Raw genomic sequence first — 20,496 nt, 5'->3', positions numbered from 1 at the left:
ACATTTGATAAAGACCTATGTCCTCAGCCAGGTGTGGTGGCACTCACCTATAATCCTAGTACTCAAGGAGGAAGAGGGAGGCGATCTCTGAGTTCGAGTCCAGTTTGATGTACAAAGGACAGCCAGGCTACACAAAGAAACCTTGTCTCAAGGGGGAAAAAAAGACCTGTGACCTCCATTTGTGTGCACACTCATGTGCATGTGATCTCTCACATACACTCCTGCATATGCACAAAGAAGCATTGCAAGGATCCTTTGTTTAAATAAGCCTATTCTTAGAGGATGGAGGATATGTAAAATATAATTATGATATTCATCTGCTCTAAAAGCTGAGTACTCGCTTAAGTTTCCCCCCTTGTTTAGTAAAGAACTTTGTACCAATTTAGAGCATTTTGAAAAGAAATCAATGGTTGATTGAGTCACATGACCAGGAAGACTAAGTCTCTGGTCTGGCCTAAGTGATATGGTCTGAGTGATATAAAATATGTGACTAAAATAAACATCCCCAATTCCATGTAAGAGTTGAGAGGCACGTATTCATGGTGTTCTGGGATAATTAGCTAAAATAATTGATACTTTGTTCAACAGGTGGATTTTCAGAGAAGTCAAGTGAATGGAGCTCAGAAGAGGAGGAGCCAGTAAAAAAGGCAGGACCTGTCCAAGTCCTCATTGTCAAAGACGATCATTCCTTTGAGTTAGATGAGGCTGCGCTGAACCGGATCCTTCTCTCTGAGGCTGTCAGGGACAAGGAGGTAGTTGCTGTGTCCGTTGCTGGAGCCTTCAGAAAAGGAAAGTCCTTCTTGATGGACTTCATGTTGAGATACATGTACAACCAGGTACAGGATGCTTTAAATCATCTGTTCCTGTGCATCTTTTATGTTGTGTTTTTATTAGTGTTCAGTGTTTGTTTCTGTTATTATGTGTGTGTTACAATAATTTGTATCGGTTCGGCCTCACAAGCCAATAACTGACACAGAGTCTGAAATGTACTTTAAAGCTGCAAGCACTACGTCGGGTAGAATCTAAACTGATTCTAATCTACTCGTAAACTAAAATAAACTACTCTAAACCTCATAACATACATGTATCCCAAGCACTTGCCAATCTGATCCTCGGATGCTTCTTCCTCCTTCTCCTATCAACTGTCAACCGTCCTTTCTCCCAGTCAACTGTCAATTCTTCTCTCCTCCCCCCTCCAGGAAGTCCCACCTTCTACTTCCTGTCCTCTGCAGCCCAGCTGATTGGCTAAATAGTGCTTTATTGACAGTTGTTACATCCATTCAAGTCATTCCTCCACAGGTCCCCTTTTTTGTCTAGTTAAAAAAACTTTTACTTATACATTTATATTATTACACCAATATACAATATACACACACAAGAACCACAAAACAATCATTATATTCATGTTATACTCATAAGGTTTTGCTGGCTTCAATCCCATCAGAGACTTGAGAAGGAATACAATTAATTACCTGAGTAAACAGGAAGCACAGGTTAACAGCTTCCAAAATGAAAAAGTGACAGGGACACTTTGCTGCCTGAACAGTCACTCAGAACTCTTTAACATGTTGGAGCACCATGTGTGCCTAGTGTAAAGGCTGTGGTGTAGCTCAGTGCTCTGGAAATTAACTACACATACAATTTTCCTTGGATGCTACTGTGCTGCATTTACTTGAGGAAATAACTTTCTTTTTGCTCTTTTAAAAATTAGCATTAGCATAATGACATAACTATAAATTTTACATGTTATAGTATTTAAAATGTCAAGCAGCTCTTACCGTAAACTTCTCTTTTTAATAACTTCCCCACAATGTTTGTGATGGCATTCCTAAAGCTTGAGGCAAAAGGATTTCACAGTGGACATGTGGGTGCCAATGCCTGCATTTCTCCACAGACATTAATATTCTTGATTTATCATCTATGTGTGTATGTGCTCATTCTTCCTAGTCATTCATCACTCCTGGATATTGAAAAACTTCAAATTAAATTGCTAACATTAGTGTATTTTCTCCCCATGTTTAGTATAAATAATATATTACTCTTACAGCTTTTCTTTTTAAATAAAATATATACTGAAAGACACAAATATTAAATGTGCATTTTTTATAAATGTATATCTCTCTGCAGTCCAGAACTCAAAACAGAGCACCACCATTCCCCCAGACAGTTCCTTCACAGCCTTCCCTAGTCCATGCTCACCTCGCCCGACCCTTAGAGGCAGCTGGTAGCGTCTGACAATTATGTGATCCAGAAATGCGCCCTCAAGGGCCTTGGCTATACCAAGTGCAGAAGGATGAATGGGAAATTAGAAAGAGGCTCGAGCTGGTGAAGGGAAACCATCTGGCGTGTCCCCCACAGTGAATTCCAGGGCAAACAGGGAGTTTTGAAGTAGAAGAGGTACACCACCTGAAGAATTTTACATTCTAAAGCACTGGAGAGGCTGAGGGAAAAGAATTACAGATTAAGAACCAGCAGGTGGCAGTGAGGGGTGGAGGGCTGGGGGTGGGGGGAGGAATGGGGGGAGGGGTGGGGAGGAGGAGTGTGGTGGCACATGCCTTCAATCCTAGCCCTTGGGAGGCAGAGGTTCGTGGATCTCTGTGAGTTGCAGAAAAGCCTGGTTTACAAAGCAAGTTCCAGGACAGCCAGGACTACACAGAGAAACAAACATTTAGCCTAGACTGTATAGCAAGTTCCAGGCCAGGCTGATCCACATGACAAGACTATTGCAAAAAGACTTTGGACTATGCGTTTATAGCACAGTTATTTATTTTTAGTTTGATCTTTTAGGTATGAGGTATTTTAAGACAATTTTTGAGGCTAACCTTTATCTAGCTTTAGTTCAAACAAATAAAGAGCAGAAGTACTAAGATAATTCAGGCTGTGAAAGCAGTTAAGACTCTAAAACCCTGATTTCTAGCACACCAAAGGTGTTATGGTACTTAGTGTAGACTGGATATTGATGTGCATTCTGTTCAAGTCAAGTCACCTGTGGTAAATTGTGCTTGCTTGGGTTCTTTTTGTCTTTGTCGGCACCTAGCTGAGCATTAAGAGCGAGGCACAGGGTGTGCACATTTGCGGGGCTGCTCCTGCAGAGCGCAGGCACCACTGACTGTGTGGACCTATTCTAGTCCCACTTCTGCACATACAGCTGCCACTCACGTCAGAATGGTGAAACTTTATTTAAGATGTGCATACTATGTTCTTTTTTTTATCAGGAAAACTGTTAACTTTATGCCTGAACAATAGAATTCAATAATTCATCATTAAACATACAACGAACGCATACCTGAATGAAACAAACTAAAATTTCAATCTTCAAAAGTCATATCCCTTGTCTTTCAAAATTATTTTTCTGGGGTAGAACTTCCATAATATCTTAGGTAGATCATTGTCCTCAGTTAATATCACAATAATGTTATTTTCCTAGTTCATAATTACATCACAATTTATCCATTGAAATATACTTCCCAGCTGTTTTTTTTAATACGGCATGTTTTGATTAGCTTAAACATCTACATTAACTAGTTAGTATCAACTGACTCCTTACTTTGTATTAGGTACTATGGAGGATACTAAAGAAGACAGATTTTATACTTAAGCATATTTTGGTTTGGATAAAGATACAGAATTAAGATTCATGAAAACATTGGAACAATGCTCAGCTCTAAATGGGACACCTGTATCACATGCCTTCCTCCCAAGGCTAATGGATCATTGTAGAAGAAAGGCTAGAAAGAGTTTAAGAGCCAGATTTGGTGAACGACTGCAAGGAAACAGTGTCATCCAGACACAACAGGACAGCTACACTTATGAACTCACAGAGATTGTGACAACATTCACATGACCTGTGCAAGCTCAAGCCAGCTCAGATCTCAACATGGAGAGCTGAAATGGGCACAAAGATCTGCCCTAGCTGAGGAGCTGCTGAAAGCTGATAGCTGTGTAAGATCTGGATCAATATGGGAAGTAAGCGGGGCATTCTAGATGAAGAAGAGTGAATGTGCAGTCTGCATTAAACAAAGGGCACATCTTCCATCGAGTGCGTCCTATACTGGAAACGAAGACGTAAGACTGAGTAGCACAGATGGTACAGCCATTATTATGCTTTTTATAAGGATCTAAAATTGCTTTATAGAATAAGACAGGATATAACAACACACCCTCTTCCCAAGACTCAGCCATCATTGTGCAAGAGGTAATGGAAAGTTTTTATGAGCCAAAGGCTGTGGAGGACTACAAGGAAACAGTGTTTTCTGGACACAAAAGAGCAGTTGGCCTGGTGAACCCACAGCTGCATAGACTATGCGAGTTCAAGCCAGACAAAATCTCAGCACAGAGGCAGGAGGTAGTCAGGAAATCTCCCCTCTAGCTGAGGAACTGTTGGGAACTGATATCTATTAGGAGAAGGAGAAGAATTAGTTTTTTTTAAGGGTGTCACCCCTGGTAGGTCAGCATGCTCCAGTGCACGACTGCATAGCCAAGACTATATTGGCAGCCCTAACTGAATTAGATTTGGATTTTTGTTTGTTCTTAGGAGGATACACACACAGTAGGGTACATATGGGAGGGAAGTGGATCTGGGAAGAATTAGAGGAGAGGAATGAATATGATCAAGATATTATAGATAAAATAATCAAAGAATTAATAAAAAACTTAAAAGATAAGCTATAATAAAGTTATATTTTCTACTAGTTTGTATAGACTTACTAATTCAAATAGTCTATTCCCAAATTTCTCTGCATTTGTAAAGTTTTGTAATTTAGTTAATACAAGGTTTTTAATTCCAGGATTATATAAAGAGGTCTTCCCAAAAAACCAATAATTTATCCTCTGTAATAAATCAAGTGAGTGTAGCTACTATTCCCAAGGTTATCAGTGAAAAACTGATACATCTAAGTGATTCTTTTTCTTTCTTGTCTCATCCAGTATTTAGTTCTGATGTAATTTTCAGTTTAGTTTTTCTTCTTTTGGCTTCTCAAATCCCTCTTGTATTTGTTCCCATGTGTCCCTCCCGTCCGTCCTGGTCATGGTCAGGCCCACAGCATGTTTTTACCTTTTATGACAACGTGCTTTTTGGTCCTTCCTATTATTTATTTCCCTTACCAGCCCTTTAATACCTCTAGAATAATCTTTCTCCTCATAGTGATGATGGTGGTTTCCTCTGTGTCTTCCTAGCTCCCTGTAGGGTAAACACCTGCATTAGGTACCTTTTTGGGCCTTTGGAATCCTGCAATCTAACTTCTCTACCTGCCTCTTCCCCTCAGCCTTGTACAAAGTATTTGTATATGTCTTTTTTTGTTTGTTTGTTTGTTTGTTTGTTTTTTGAGACAGGGTCTCTCTGTGTAGCCTTGGCTGTCCTGGACTCACATTGTAGATTAAGCTAGCCTTGAACTCACAGAGATCTACCTGTCTCTGCCTCCTGAGTGCTGGGATTAAAGGCATGCGCCACCACGCCCGGCCTTGTATGTCTTTAGATAATATTCTTCCTCCCTCCCTTCCTTCCTCCTCTTTTCCTTCCTTCCTCCCTTCTTCCTTTATTTTGTCCTTTTCCTGAACATCTTCTTCAAGTTGTTTACCTGCACAGTTCCCAAATAGTCTTTTAATATCTTTCCATGAAGTCTTATCTCGTAAAAGATTAGTTGTTTCAGGGAGATAGTTAGAAGTTGAAGAGTGCTTACTACTCTCCCAGAAGACTAGAGTTCAGTTCCAATACCCGTGTCAGGCAGCCCACAACCTCCTGTAACTCCAGCTAGAGACGATTCAATACCCTTTTCTAGGCTGCGTGAGCACCTTCACACATACATGTAAATGAATGAAATAATCATTTGCTCCATTTTCTATGTTTCTACTTATACTTTATATACATTTCCTTCATGGCATATATATATTACACATATGTGTATGTGCATAAACTGTAGTGATGCTAGTCAGAACCTAACATAACCATCACAGATGGTTGCTCCTTTGTAATTACTTTTGAATGAAAAAGGTGATTGTATCAATGTAACAGATGTGCAAACACTTTTTCTTTTGAGTTGGAGAAAGAGAAGGATTGAAAAGGATGAGAGGAAAAACCATACATGCGTATCCAGTTCTGAATCATACATAGACTTTATTAAATTTATAGGAATCTGTTGATTGGGTTGGAGATTACAATGAACCATTGACTGGATTTTCGTGGAGAGGTGGGTCTGAACGAGAAACCACAGGAATCCAGATATGGAGTGAAGTTTTCCTTATCAACAAACTTGATGGTAAAAAGGTATGACACTTTTTAAATAAAATTAAAACTTTATTTTAATAGTAACTTTGAAATGTTTTTTTGAAAACTGATTTGTTTGTTTTACACAATGCTAACGGAGTGAGAATATCATCCTATCAAATGATCCCTCTTTAACTCTTTAGTTATCCTGGGAGAAAAAAATCATAAAGAACACAGAATAGCAGGTAACAAGCTGATATTTTTACATTGTATCAAGGCTATGTTTTCAACATAGGCTATCAGTGAAACTAAAGATGACTGTACCCAGCAGCTAATTAATCTTTTATTTTCTTGGCACTCATGGCACATGTAAGTAGTTACCTTTTAGGTATCCATTGATAATAGAGTCCTAAAGTTCTTCTGGTGTTAATGTCATGATAACCCTGGTACTCTGTATTTCTGTACAATATCAGTAGTGTGTTCTGTTCTGTAGGTTGCAGTGTTGCTGATGGATACTCAGGGAACCTTTGACAGCCAGTCAACTTTGAGAGATTCAGCCACCGTATTTGCCCTTAGCACTATGATAAGCTCAATACAGGTATGGAATAAATAAATCTGGCTGTGGATGTTTCTTTAACTAAAACTTATGAGTAGTGTTTCCACATGCTTATGGCAGTGAGACAAAGACCACTGGCAAATCATGTGCTGCTCAGTTAACTCTACATTAGTAGTTACTGTCACTGGAGTCTGCTTACTCATCAGTTTCTAAATTGGCTGCTTTGGTCCAAAATGGCTTCATTATTTTTACTTTTTCTGTTAAAGTTCAGACTAAGTGAAATAACATTGAATTTTATAGCTAGGGATGTTGGTAGTGTTTGCCTTGCATGTACAATGTCCAGAGTCCAGTCTCCAGCACTGAGTAAACCAGGTATGGTAAGAAGGCCTGTTTATCTTGGTACTGAGGAGATGGGGCAGGAAGATCAAAGTTTAAAGTCATCTTTGGTGACACAGTGAGTCTTGGTTCAGTGAGATAGCTCAGCAGGTAAAAGATGCTTGATGTGCAGACCTTATAACCTGAGCCCTATCTCCAGAACTCGTGGAAAGAGAACCGACTCTGCTGAACTGTCCTCTGCCCTCCGCACACAGGTCATGGCACCATGCCCCTACATGCACACTCATGCACACGGACAGTAATCCTCTGCCCTCCGCACACAGGTCATGGCACCATGCCCCTACATGCACATATCACACATGCCAACAATAATAATAAATAAGCAAATTTAAAACTTGTATATGTAGATTTGAGGACAATCAATTATAAGTTGTTTAATGAAACAGGGTTTATAAGTTTACATTGTTATTATACATTATCTGTGATAGTATTTCTAAATAAAAAAGCTATACATATTCATAGCTTTTTAAAAATAGTTTATGCACTGAGTGGTGGTGGTGCACGCCTTTAATCCCAGCACTTGAGAGGCAGAGGCAGGCGGATCTCTGTGAGTTCAAGGCCAGCCTGGTCTACAAAGTGAGTCCAGAACAGCCAGGCTCCACAGAGAAATACTGTCTTGAAAAACCAAAAAATACAATAATCATAATAGTCATAATTTTATGGGGCTGGAGAGATGGCTCAGTGGTTAAGAGCACAGGCTGCTCTTCCAAAGGACCTAGGTTCAAATCCCAGCACCCACATGGCAGCTCGCAGCTGTCTGTAACTCTAAGATCTGATGCTCACAGACATACATGCAGACAAAACACTAATGCACACAAAAAAAGGTAAAAAACAGTTTACATTTTAGATGTAAATTATGAGTACCTAAACCTTTTCCTTTTCTTTTGCTCCTTTTTCTCATTTTGAAAGTACTATTGGTGATGGGCAGCTTGGTCTCCATGTGGGTCCCCTAGTAGGGGGAGTGAGGGCTGTCTCTGACATGGACTCTGTTGCCTGCTTTTTAATCACTTCCCCCTGGCGGGGCAGCCTTGCCAGGCCACAGGGGAAGAGGATGCACTTGGTCCTGATGTGACTTGATGTGCAGGACTCGCCTTCTCTGAGGAGTTGGGGAGAGGGAAGAGAGATGGAGGGGGCTACCTTAAGGATGTAAAGTAAATAAAAATTTTTTGTACTATTGGGTGGGGAGGTGGTTATTGTAGGCTTTCTAAATTGTTCTAAAAGTCAGTGCGTGGCTGAAGCAGTTTTAAAGACTGTTAGATGTTTTTGGTTTGTTGAAGAGAGCATGGAGAGAAGGTAGTGAAAACACAAAAGCAGATTTTTTTAAAAAAGCAAGATAGCTTGTAAAGGTGGAAAGGCTAAGCAGGGTGAGACAGTTCAGGCTGCGATGCTATGCAGACAGGGAAATGGAGCTAGTGAGCAGGCAGCCAGTGTGTCTGTATGGTATGGTCAGCACCTCCCAGACAGGCACAAAGGGAGGGGAAGGGTGAACTGAGTTTTTAAATAAATGAATTTAACATAAAAGTTATAGTTATAATCCATGGTTGATGCTTTGAAAAAAAAAAATCTACTACTTGGGGCTGGGGAGATGGCTCAGAGGTTAGGAGCACGTGTTGCTCTTGCAGAGGGCCTGAGTTGAGTTCCCAGCACCCATACGGCAGCTCATAGCCTAGGGGATCTCACTCTCTTCTGACCCTTGCAAGCACCTGGCACACAGGTGGTGTGCACACATACATACAAACAAAGCATTCTTACACATAAAGTACTAAATCTAAAAATTATTTTTTAAAAGATTGGTACAAGAAATCTATTTATGGGCTGGAGAGATGGCTCAGCCGTTAAGAGCACACTGCCTGCTCTTCCAAAGGTCCTGAGTTTAATTCCCAGCAACCACATGGTGGCTCACAACCATCTATAATGAGATCTGGTGCCACCTTCTGGCCTATAGGTGTATATGCATAATAAATAAATAAATCTTAAAAAAAAATCTATTTATAAAACAGCTTATTACTATAATATAAAAATCAGCTTCTTCAGTGAATCTATTAAAATGCCAAATATATGTATCAATAGGAAAGATATTTGTACAAGTCAATTTTTTAAAAGATTTATTTATTTATAACATGTATAGTGCTCTGCCTACATGTAGGTCTGTACGCCAGAAGAGGGCACCAGATCTCATTATAGATGGATATGAGCCACCATTTGGTTGCTAGGAATTGAAGTCAGGGCCTCTGGAAGAGCAGAGAGTGCTCTTAACCCCTGAGCCATCTCTCCAGCCCCTGTACGGGCCAATTAAAACAAGTTTAACTTTGCTTTTATCATTCATTATTTAGTATTTATATTTGACCTGAAGACATTGAATCTTTTTATAGAAAAAGTCTGTTAAGTAATGACTTTCTTAAACTATTATCTGAGAAATTATGTTATTAAATAAATACAAAAAGGATAGTGTTTGTGTTAATATATAAACATATAAACAGCCTTAGTTTATCTTTAAGGTTCCTAATGTTATCACCTCAAAGGAAAAAAAAATAAAACGAAACCACACAGTGTCATCTGAACGCTGTGCTGTAGTAGAGGAAAAATATGGTAGGAACATAGAGCCATGCATGTGACGTTCAGAAGGCTCTATGCGGTGGGGCTTCCTGAAAACATAAATAAATCAATAAATTATCAAGAGTTAATCATAATTTTCCAAACAAATTTCCAGTTGGGCAGGACAGCCCACTCTGTAATCCCTGGTTCTTGGGAGGCTGATGCAGGGGGACCACAAGTTTAAACAACATGATAAAACTTTCTCCTCCCCACCCCCCAAAAAGGGCTTGAAGTGTTAAACTATAAAAACACCCCCTCCGCACACATGTACTTTTCCATAGGGGTTGTTTGGGTTTAGATTGGGACTCACTTGGCGAGCTGTGAAGAGTGGGTCTTAAAGAGGTTCATAAAATAATTGTAATATTTGGCTCTGCAGCAGGTGACTCTTGTATTTGTGTAGCATTTTATGATAATTGTACATTGTTTTTTATCTGTCAGTTTACTCCTTTCTTGAGTCTCATAGTTGTATGTAGAAAGTTGATTGTGTAGTTGACATTTATGAAAACAACATCGAAGTGCTCAGACTGATGCTGATTGGCTTCTCGTTTTGACTTCTTATCCTGTCATCAAGGTGTACAACTTATCCCAAAACGTCCAGGAGGATGATCTCCAGCACCTCCAGGTAAGAGCGCCTCTTGCGTATCTGGTGGTCCTTAGGACATGCAGACCGAGACATGTGGCCAGGTCTCGTGTCCAGCCTTGCATGATTCTTTCCTTTCTAATTCAGGTTTCATATTCCTTTGTTTATAAACCTGCTTTTTGCCAGTGCTAAATATATGGAAGCATATGGCAAGTCAAAGCGGACAAAAAGTCTTCAGTGTAAAGAGTCTCGAAATTGCAGTGACATTCTCTGCTGTCTCAGGCCAAGTTGTTCTCGAGTAGGTAGCAGAGCTACTATCCTTTTGATAGCTCTCTTTCTACTCATTTCACATAAAATTTTATTTAACGTGTGTATTGAGTCCGTGTAGTTAAATGTGAAGCTTTGCTAGATATAAAGGACAGTGGAGCAAAATAACCCATGGCACTGGCACTGGCACTTGGAGTTCACCTCCAGGGTTGCTCCCTGACACATTGTGGAATTGCACACTAGTCATTTATGACAAATAGGTGATGCACAGAATAATTGCTGGGTGTGTTTCCATAATAAAAACAGCTACTTCTTTGGCAAGTGTCATAATCCAGGCAGCTTCTTTCCTAGTGAACAAAATGTCGCATTGCACACTGGCTCACTTATGCACACCTACAAGAGGAGTCTTCTTTGGCAGTGATGCTGAGGGGCTATTGTAAGGGAGCAAGGGTGGCAATGCTAGCTGTCAGCATTCTTCCTCAACTCCAAGAAGTTGAGTGGCTTGTCAGCCCTTTGTGTGAAAGGAGCGTGTCTAGTTTCATGTGGGAAACATTTAACCAGCCTGGATGATACTTTATCAGGAGCCCTATCATTACAGGAGCCTGTATTCACTAAAGTCTTACATTTGTTAAAGGAAAAACTTTTGTTGTGCTTTGTGGTCTTAACTGTACATAATAAAAAAATAAGAAAAGACATTACATTTAATTTCCTACTTTTAAAGCCAAATGCCTAATCTGTGTAACCCTATTGCACCTTTAAATTTCCCCGGGCTACAACTTTTGTTAAGTGTACCCTAGATGTACCCAAGGTTAGTTCTACACTGAAAAGTCATGTCATGTGTGCTTCCTTTCTGCACTGTTTAATAACAAAGGCATGAGCTCTAGGGCTGGGGTGTGTGCTTGGCACTCAGGGCTCAGGTGCTTGTGCACATGAAAAACACACGGAAAAGAAAGAGGGACAGGTGTAAAGTGGAAGTTTCTTCTTAAAATGTACTGTCCTTACTTTTAGATATGTAGTTACCACAGCTTTGCTTTATATAATTAATGCTTGTTTCCTGAGATTATTATGAAATCTTAATACAGTAGCATTCTGTTACAGTGGGGGGGGGGGTGCATGAATAGAAGAAACCCAATAAGTAAATGAATCTCAATCTTTTTCTCCCTCTATCTCCCACTCCTTCTATCCTTGCTGTCCTCCCAGCTTTTCACTGAGTATGGCAGGTTGGCAATGGAAGAAACATTCCTGAAGCCTTTTCAGGTAGGTGAAAGTTGAATGATGGAAAATTCTTACTGAAGTTTTATGGAATCTGCAATTATGCTTTTAATCAGGGTCTTGCTCTTTTCCTTGATTTATTTCATTCAAGAAACATTTTTAGTCTGGGTGCGGTGGCACATGTCTTTAAATCCAGCACTAGGGAGGCAGGGATTTCTGTGAATTCAAGGCAGGTAGATTGCTATGAGTTCAAAAAGCTGAATCTCTATGAGTTCCAGGCCAGCCTGATGGACACTGGGCATTATCTAGGCCAGCCCGAGTTACACAGTGAGTAAGAGACCCTGTCTCAGAAGAAGGAAGAGGAGGAGTTTTAAGTTCCTATTCCATGCTATTCTGTATGAAGAAAAGATCAAAGAAATAAAAATGTGCCTTAGATATCTGGTTCATGTGAGAATGTCAGCTTTTCCCCAAATTTAGCCCTAGTAACATAACAGAAGACAGTTTGGTGCATTTGCCAAGTATGAAACCTAGACCAGCCAACCTAGGGTAATACAAGTTGGCTGCAAACCACAGTAGTTGACTGACACCTGAGAGGATATTGGGTGAGACGCTTTTCAAGTGCCCTTTCTTATGTGGTAGCATCTCCCATTGTCTGAGTGTAACAGCAGCCAGCCAGGCTGATGCTGGTGTGACCACTGTGTTAGGGGTACTAAAGAGTCACTTGTATTTATCCCTTCAGCTATCAGACCATTAAAATACCAGGTCCCAAAGAGTTAAAATCTTCCAAGGAATCCCATGCTGGTGGAAGGAAAAGATTGAAGCCCTACTGTGAGCCAGAGGAGGAATGTGCCTCCCAGGAAGAGAGTGCACATGGTTCTGGCAGCTTAGTGAACCCCCTTGCAGCACTGATAGTCAAGGTAGTGGTGAGCCAGTAACAGGCATGAGCATGCTTAGTCAGGACTGTTTAATTGCCATAGCTCTTACCCTGCATTTAAACCTAAGCCTCATCTCAGTACTCCCATTAATAGACTTGGGGTAGGGATGGGATTACTGGACCATTTTATTTGTTGCCATTTCCAGTGTAGTCACATTGAGTAAATTCCCGTTCTCAACATTTTGTCTCTTTTACTGGTGTATTGGGTAACACTGGGGTCAGTGACTAACTTCAAATACCATCTAAGTTTGGTTGAGCACTGTTAGTCACTTTGACAGTCCTTCAAATCTAACAAGAGTTAGAATTAAGTTAGACAGCCTTCAGACCGTGCCTGAGGAGGAAACGGTTTTCACATCATCTAAAAGCTAACTCCTTCAGCCTAAGCTTGTCAAAGGAAGCTATAACTGAGCTCCAGATATGTGTAACACCCAAGGAGGGTCATACCACTACTTAGCAGTGAACCCTGTTGACATTATGAAATATGAGCCCACAGGAAAAACAATGATCAATAAAGGACAATATAAAGTGAGAAGCCCTTGTAGCAAACAGTAGACTAAGATGAGCTGTCTGTCCTCTGTTGCTAAGTGACAAAAGATCGTAAACTGCTAACATGGTTGTGAGGGCGGGGATCAGGGTGGCTTCAGCACGTAGATTTGACTAGGAGGTCTCCTATGAAACTGCATTCAAGATGTCCAGGAGATACTTCTCTGAAGATGTAAATAGAGGACTCTTTAGAAGCAGTCGCAGCCTCGCCCCTGACCCAGGGAAGATGAGAGCAGGTGATGAGGAGAACAAAACCCATCCTGCTTTGAAACCTTCAGCGTGGCTCACGATACTTTCTATGCTCTTGTGCTTCTTTTCACTTCATCTCTTAGGAGGCAGTTGAAGTGTTGAATGGCATTTGGAATATTGCTTTGACTTTTTACTCTTGCTGGGGACTGCTGACTCTGATTGTAAATTGTATAAATGGACCCCGAGTCTTTCCAGCAGGTGTCACTGCTCCTAGTACATGGCCAGATAAACCAACAGGAAGACTGAGAGGCAGGCAGGCAGGCAGACACGCAGGTAGTGTGTCTTTGGTTAGGAAAAATGCCAGTGACCTAAACACAAACAATGGGGAAAACTTTTGATACTACTACTTAGCAGTGAACCGTGTTGACATTATGAAATATCAGTGAGAAGAAAGTTTTTGGGACTGGTGAAATGGCTCAGTCAGTTGAGTGCTTATTAGTTTGAAGATTTGAGCTGGATCCCTAGCAGCAATGTAGAAAAGTCAGGCATAGTAGCACATGTCTGTAATCCCAGCCGTTGGGGACACCCCATCCCTTCCCCCATGTAAGCCTCATGGCCTGCAAAGGGGAGCGGGGTGTGACCCTTGCAAGAGGTGAAGAATGAGACACTAGGTCACAGCCTTCCAGAGACTGACCCCGTGTACACATAGTAACATAGTAGACATGTAAACATAGTAGAACTTGTGACCTGTGACCTTCACAGGAAGAATGAATTCAATTGGCTGATAAACAATGCTCAGGACTAAGGCCTAGAGGAAGGATCTGTGATAAGCATCAGGATAGATTTATTGGTGGAGGATGCAAAGTACATGGGGCCTCTTTCATGGGGAAGTTTCTATTCACTACAGGATTAGGGCCTAAACAATGATCAGGATATTGGCGTGGGGTGGGGAATTCAGGTGGAGGCTGTCTTCTAATGTAACAGCGAAGAACCGCAGGTTAACCATACCGCTCCAGCATCCTAGGCGATGGACTAGGCGCCATTCATTTCCTTCCATTGAAGAATCAGGCCCACATGATTGACAATGCTGGTTTCTCCAGTGTTTATTCTAAGCTGTGCATGTGGGGACAGGCAGCTTGATGACCAGCTAATCTAGTTTACTTGGATAGTTCTAGGCCCAAAGTGAACAGCTCCTGAGGAATTACACCCAAAGCTATTTTCTGGGTCCCATATGCATATTAACATTTGCATAGTCAACACCACACATAAATACATGCGCCTGCACACACACTAGCACACACCATACACACAAATTTAAACAAACAAACCGAACCAAAAAAACAAAAAACAAAAACAAAACAAAAAACAAAACAGGTTTGAGACTGGAGAAATGGTTCAATAGTTAAGAATACCTGCTGCTTTTTGAGAGAACTTGGGTTCTGTTCCCAGCAGCCACAGTTGTGGCTCACAACTGTCTGTAACCCCATTTCCAGAAGACTCAACACCCTCTTCTGGCCTCCCTAGGTACTGCATGCACATGGTACACAGTTGTAAATTCAGGCAAAAAACATTCATATATATAAAATTTAAAAAACAAACCCACCACATTTTTTATTAAATGAATCAACAATGGCTTCTTAAACAAATATGGGTTTTTAAATCTATTTGAAATTGAGATGAGTAACTTACTAAGCAGTAACATCCAAAGCCTTTGAATAACATTTGGGATTAAAGCAACTAAGTTCAAAACAAAAAGGTGCTGTACATCATATAATTAAAAGGAGAGCCCCAAATATGTATAATATGTGTATTACACACACGCATGTATATGTATGTATGTATGTATGTATATATATATATATACATATATATATACTGTAACAAGGTGCTAGGACATATAACATTAGTGACATAATTCATACTTAGATTAGAAAAAGTGAGGCTGGAGAGATGGGTTACAGTTAAAGATACTGGCTGCTCCTCCAGAAGACTTGTTTTTCTCTCCACTATGTCCATGGTGGCTCACAACCATCTGTAATGCCAGGGGCATTACAGCTTCTAGCTCCTGTGAGTACCAGACACTTGAATAGTATGTAGACATATATGCAGGAAAAGCATTCATGTGCATAAAATAATAAAATATAGAACATAACAGCATAAAATAGCTTTTCAATGGTAGTTCCATTTACTTAACATATTGTAATAACTGTAAGACCCAAGATGCAAGCTCTAACAGACAGATTGCAGTCTGTAGGGAGAGATAGTAAGATCTCTTCGGGTGACATTGCTTGTTTTTCTCTTGTCGTAGTCACTATGAGCACTCCCATCTTGAATGTAACAATCCAATAGGAGCCATTTGCTGAATATACCTATCCTATAAATAACAAGGTTTTTAAATTACCCTAACTTTGGCTTTAAAAGGTGTAGTTGCAAATGAAAATACTTTCCTTTGATTGAAATCCAGTGTCCAGTTCCTGAGAACCTGGTGAAAGTCTCTGGTCAGATGCAGTGGGCGATTTGTCTCTATGTTGCACTGCTGCAAATGTTGTTTCCTTGGTCATCTGAGCTTTCATGAGCCATGCCTGGCTGCAAACTGATCCGCACTGGATGAGTACATTCTTGGATCTGGATCTGAATGACTAACTGTAGATATTTTTCAGATTGTCAGATGTTAATTTAAGCTCATTCTAAATCCAACTTCAAGCAAGTCTGACTTGTTCTAATGCTCTCTCTAAGTGTGGCCAAGGTCTCTGAGACAGATCTTGTTACTCATAACCTTGCAGGCGAGGCTGCAGAGGTGGATGGGCTGTCACTCTGCTGTGTGCCAATGCCAGTGTTTGTCATTAGATCTCAGCTGAGAAGATCCTCCCTTAGCCTGAAATACGGACTTCAAGATGCCCTCTGTTTTACCATTAAATGTTCTCCTTGCCCAAGGCAATCCAGGAGTTTATTGCTTAGCCATTTTATATCCTCTGATTATGTATCTTACAAAGAAATGGAAATATTTCCCAATCCATTACCATAGTCTCAAGATTCCCTTGGACCAGTGTTTTAGATACTGATACATGTCTGTATGGCAGATGTGCTTTGTAGCCAGTCTAAAAAGCTTATATAGCTGTCATGCTATTTCTGAACCCTGATCTCTTTAGGCCAGAGCTCTAAATATATCTGCTGACCTCTGGGCCTTTCTGAGCCTGGTGACCTGAGACAGATGGGAAGTGCTGGCAGGATTGTGGCAGTGCAGCTAGAAGAGAAGAGATGGAGCTGGTATGTCATCCATAGCCTTGGCAGTGGATGCAAAGCTTCCGTCATAAACACTCGAATTTAAATCCTTTCTGCATCATACCATTGCATTCTCTATGTTAGGATGAGGAAGCTGCACTGTCCAGGTCACACAGAGGCCCAATATGGCTCAGGTCTGTTTCAATCACTGCATACCCGTCAGACGGCATCTGCAACAGGGAAGGTTCCAATACAGAGAGATGGAGTGCCATGTCTATATACAGATGGTCAGTAAATTTACATTTACTTGTAATGGGAAAAATTAGAGTCATAAGCCCTCTAAGGAGGGAGAGGGCACTTTCCTGAGCATGAACTGTACTTCCTCTCCGAGCTGTGATTTCTTTCTCAAATGGGCAGTTGAAGAGTGTTGACACTTAGTCTCTTATCGCTCATGTCTTCAGCATTAGTACTTTATTTTCTTAGTTTTTTCCATAGTTCTTTTTCTTTTTTGTGGTATGTAAATAGAATCCAGAACCTTCCACACTCTGGGCAAGTACTCTTCCCTAAGCTGCTTCTGTATGGCAGATGTGCTTTGTAGCCAGTCTGCAGTGCCTTTATTAACCATTTTCATGTCCTCAGGTCCCATGACTGGCTTTGTAATCAGAGCAGAGCTTAATCTTCTCTGAGATAAAAGAGGAAGTCCAGGTTTTTCACACTCATCTGATCAGTCCAGTGAACTTTCATGTGTGTATGTGTGTGTGTGTATGTGTGTGTGTGTGTGTGTAGGAAATACAGGGCATTATTTTACTCTAGTCTACCTAAGTATATGCAAAGTCACTCGACTCCCATGGTTTAAGATGTTTAGTTGCAAAAGTCCTTGGAAGTGAGTCAACATTCTTGTCAAAAATCTGTGATGATTGGAGCTATCAAATAATGTCAGAGAAATACCTGACCTCACTGAGAAAAAGAGGGGTGGAAATTAGTATGTGATGGGGCCAAGGAGAAGGACAGCTAGCTGGGACAGCCACCTGCCATCCTTAGGTTCTGTCCAGAGAGCACATTAGGTGTTCCAGAGCTGCATGAGTTAGAGTTGCTTATCTAGCAATGAGTGCAGTTCGGTCAAGGTTCAGGCCAAAGTTCTCTTCGTTTCCACATTCAGGTTATGGAATGTAACTGCTGGAAAAAGACACAACTGAGCTAGTGTTTGTTTTGTGGCAGGCACAGTGCAAAAGCATGTTTTATGCATTATTCAGACTAATGCTCACCATGGTAACATTATTACTTCTCAGTTTCTTTATCTTTTTACCCACTGAAGAAATGGCAGACAGAGTAGCTTATAAACCTAATACTACCTACACACACTATGACAGTGTAGACCTGATATCTGTCTAGGCCACAGGTCTGAAGCTTTGGATCCAGCCACCATCCTCTCTTCCTGCTCCTAATCCCCAGCACTTGTTGAACTATAATTTGTGATCTTGTTTGTAATGAGCATATCCCTGCTGTCTTAAGGGCAGCAGCTTTGTAATTTGCATTGGTTTAGCCTAGAGTACCTATTACATGAAACTCCTCAGACAAACAGTGACCCACTAATGGGCCCACTGTGAGTGCCCACTAATGGGCATGGTGCATGCATTCAGATTTGTATGTCATTTTCATATAAGAAAATCCTCTGAGTTTAAAACCAGAGACCCAAACTCACTGACTCTTAGTTCATCTAGCTAACTGCCTGGAGCTCACCACCCTGCATTCCTTCTGCTCAGTTTCTCTCCATCAGGCGTGCTCTCTGGGGAGTGCCTTCTGCCCTTTCCCTAACCTCTGAAGAAGCTCCTCACTGGAAGAGTCTCATAGAAAGGGACAGCCACACCATCCCAGTCTACTGGCTCAGAGGTTATAGAAGTTGAATTTAAACCTGGGTTTAATTCCAGAGCTGAGTTTTAAGAAATTTTATTTAACACCAGAAGATAGAAATGTGCTGTAGACGTCTTCAGTATTTTGATAGGTATTCATTGTTCTCACCTGTCAGTTCCATTCCAGCTAGTCTACTCGTTAAACACTCAGGTGGAAAAAAATTGGCTAAGCCAGGTGGGGTGGAGAAACTCCTTTAAACTCAGCACTTAGGAGGCAGATGCAGGCAGATCTCTATGAATTCGAGGCCAGCCTGGTCTACATATAAAGTTCCAGGCCAACCAAGGTTAGGCAGTGATATCCTGTCTCAAAAAATAAAAACAAAATAAAATAAGAAGAGAAAGAAAAATAAAAGAAGAAAGAAAGAAAGAGAAGAAGGAAGAAATAAAGAAAAGGAAGAAATTGGGTAAAAGCATTGAGAGCTTTGTGTCGAGTCAGACAGAGGAAGGCTTGCTCGGGAATTCACTGTGGCTGACTGGAGTCAGCTTCTTCCTTGAACCACATAGAATCCTTCAACAGAAGATAAACTGGAAGGCCAGTACTACCCACTCTTGCCTCTGTAACCCACACAAGATCATCAGTGAGCCTTGCAGATAGGCTGGCTTTCACAGGTTGTTGATTGAAGCAAGCTGTTGTTGCTATGGTCCCAGAATAATTTCTAGTGTTTTTCTCTACCTGAAACTGAAGTTAAAACTGAAATTGATTGATTAAACACATCGAAGACTAGTTCAGATATTTATTGGCCACTGATTTAAAGTCAGTTTTTCTTTCAGAGGATATGATTAATTTAATATATTTTATGACGGATGTGTGTATAAATTTAGCATTAGCTTTCCAATATTAGATCATTTAAATATTTTATATGGACATGAACATAAGTACTGATGTACTCCATATGCTTCTAACATTAATATCTTAATATTATCCTAAGAACATGCTGTACTTTGCATGTTGTTTTTGAATCTGGGTGTTTGGTTCATATAGATATATCCAGCTGTTGAACCCTTAGATTGTGTTTTGTTTCACTGTAACTCACAGTAGGGCTATGTCAATAATTTTATAATGACTAGTTTTTTTGCAAAGAGTAATTTTCATTATTCAAATAAAAGAGCATTTGGAGCATTTGCCTAACTCAGGGTGTTTTGTTTGTCTGTCTGTCTGTCTGTCTGTCTGTTGAACTATAATTTGTGATCTTGTTTGTAATGAGCATTATGAGACAGGGTTCCTCTGTGTAGCCTTTACTATCCTGGACTCACTTTGTAGACCAGGCTGGTCTTGAACTCACAGTGACCCTCCTGCCTCTGCCTCCAAGTGCTGGGATTAAAGGCGTGCACCACCACACCCAGCTTGCCTCTGTTTAATTCATCTGAAAACTATTATGACTTGATGCCTTTTTGTCTGACAATTAAGGGGGATTTGTGGTGTTTCCTATCTCTGTCCATTCAGACGAGCATATCAGGATTGAACAGTAGGAAATGATGGCTTTTGGAATGAAGACTACAAATCTAAAATTCTATATGTGATAAAATGTAAAGCACACAAAGTACCTGGGACATAAGGGAGGCAGCTGTAGTTGCCATTGTCAGCTAACGATAAGCAATTAATAAGCTAATCAGTAAACTACCAGTGCCCAGAGATCATCCACAGTGGATGTGCTTACTCCACAGAAACTGGCAAATGCTGTAGAAACCAACGCTTCTACATTGTTTTGGTAAAGAGCCAGATCACCAGCAAGTTTGGGAACTTGAGCAATAGCGTTGATTCTGTGATGACTATTACTATTAGAACTTGCTGACTTGGAAAAGTAAGGTCTCGTGTTGACTTGTCTGCACATTGTCTTCATTATCTGGAAGGAAGATGCCTAGTGGAAAAGAGCAAAGATGGAGACTAAA

General features: G+C 40.6%; 1 protein-coding gene across 7 annotated transcripts in view; it reads left to right on the top strand.

Annotated features, from left to right (window-relative positions):
* Positions 1–20,496, top strand: part of ATL1 (atlastin GTPase 1) — an 80,321-nt gene that overhangs the window by 39,683 nt on the left and 20,142 nt on the right. For 4 of the 7 annotated variants that reach the window (XM_084791360.1, XM_084791357.1, XM_084791358.1 and 1 more), the window contains exons 3-7: positions 589–836; positions 6,128–6,262; positions 6,696–6,800; positions 10,321–10,371; positions 11,797–11,853. In XM_084791360.1, coding sequence (XP_084647486.1) covers positions 589–836; positions 6,128–6,262; positions 6,696–6,800; positions 10,321–10,371; positions 11,797–11,853 — 596 coding nt within the window. Of the gene's footprint in view, positions 1–588; positions 837–3,884; positions 4,088–6,127; positions 6,263–6,695; positions 6,801–10,320; positions 10,372–11,796; positions 11,854–20,496 lie in introns of those variants that run through there. The other 3 variants (XM_084791361.1, XM_084791362.1, XM_084791363.1) reach the window with 3 other exon arrangements.

Source organism: Acomys minous (genome assembly GCF_964271855.1).
Source record: "Acomys minous genome assembly, chromosome: 8".
Classification (NCBI taxonomy): domain Eukaryota; kingdom Metazoa; phylum Chordata; class Mammalia; order Rodentia; family Muridae; genus Acomys; species Acomys minous.
This window is presented reverse-complemented; position numbering and strand designations above follow the sequence as displayed.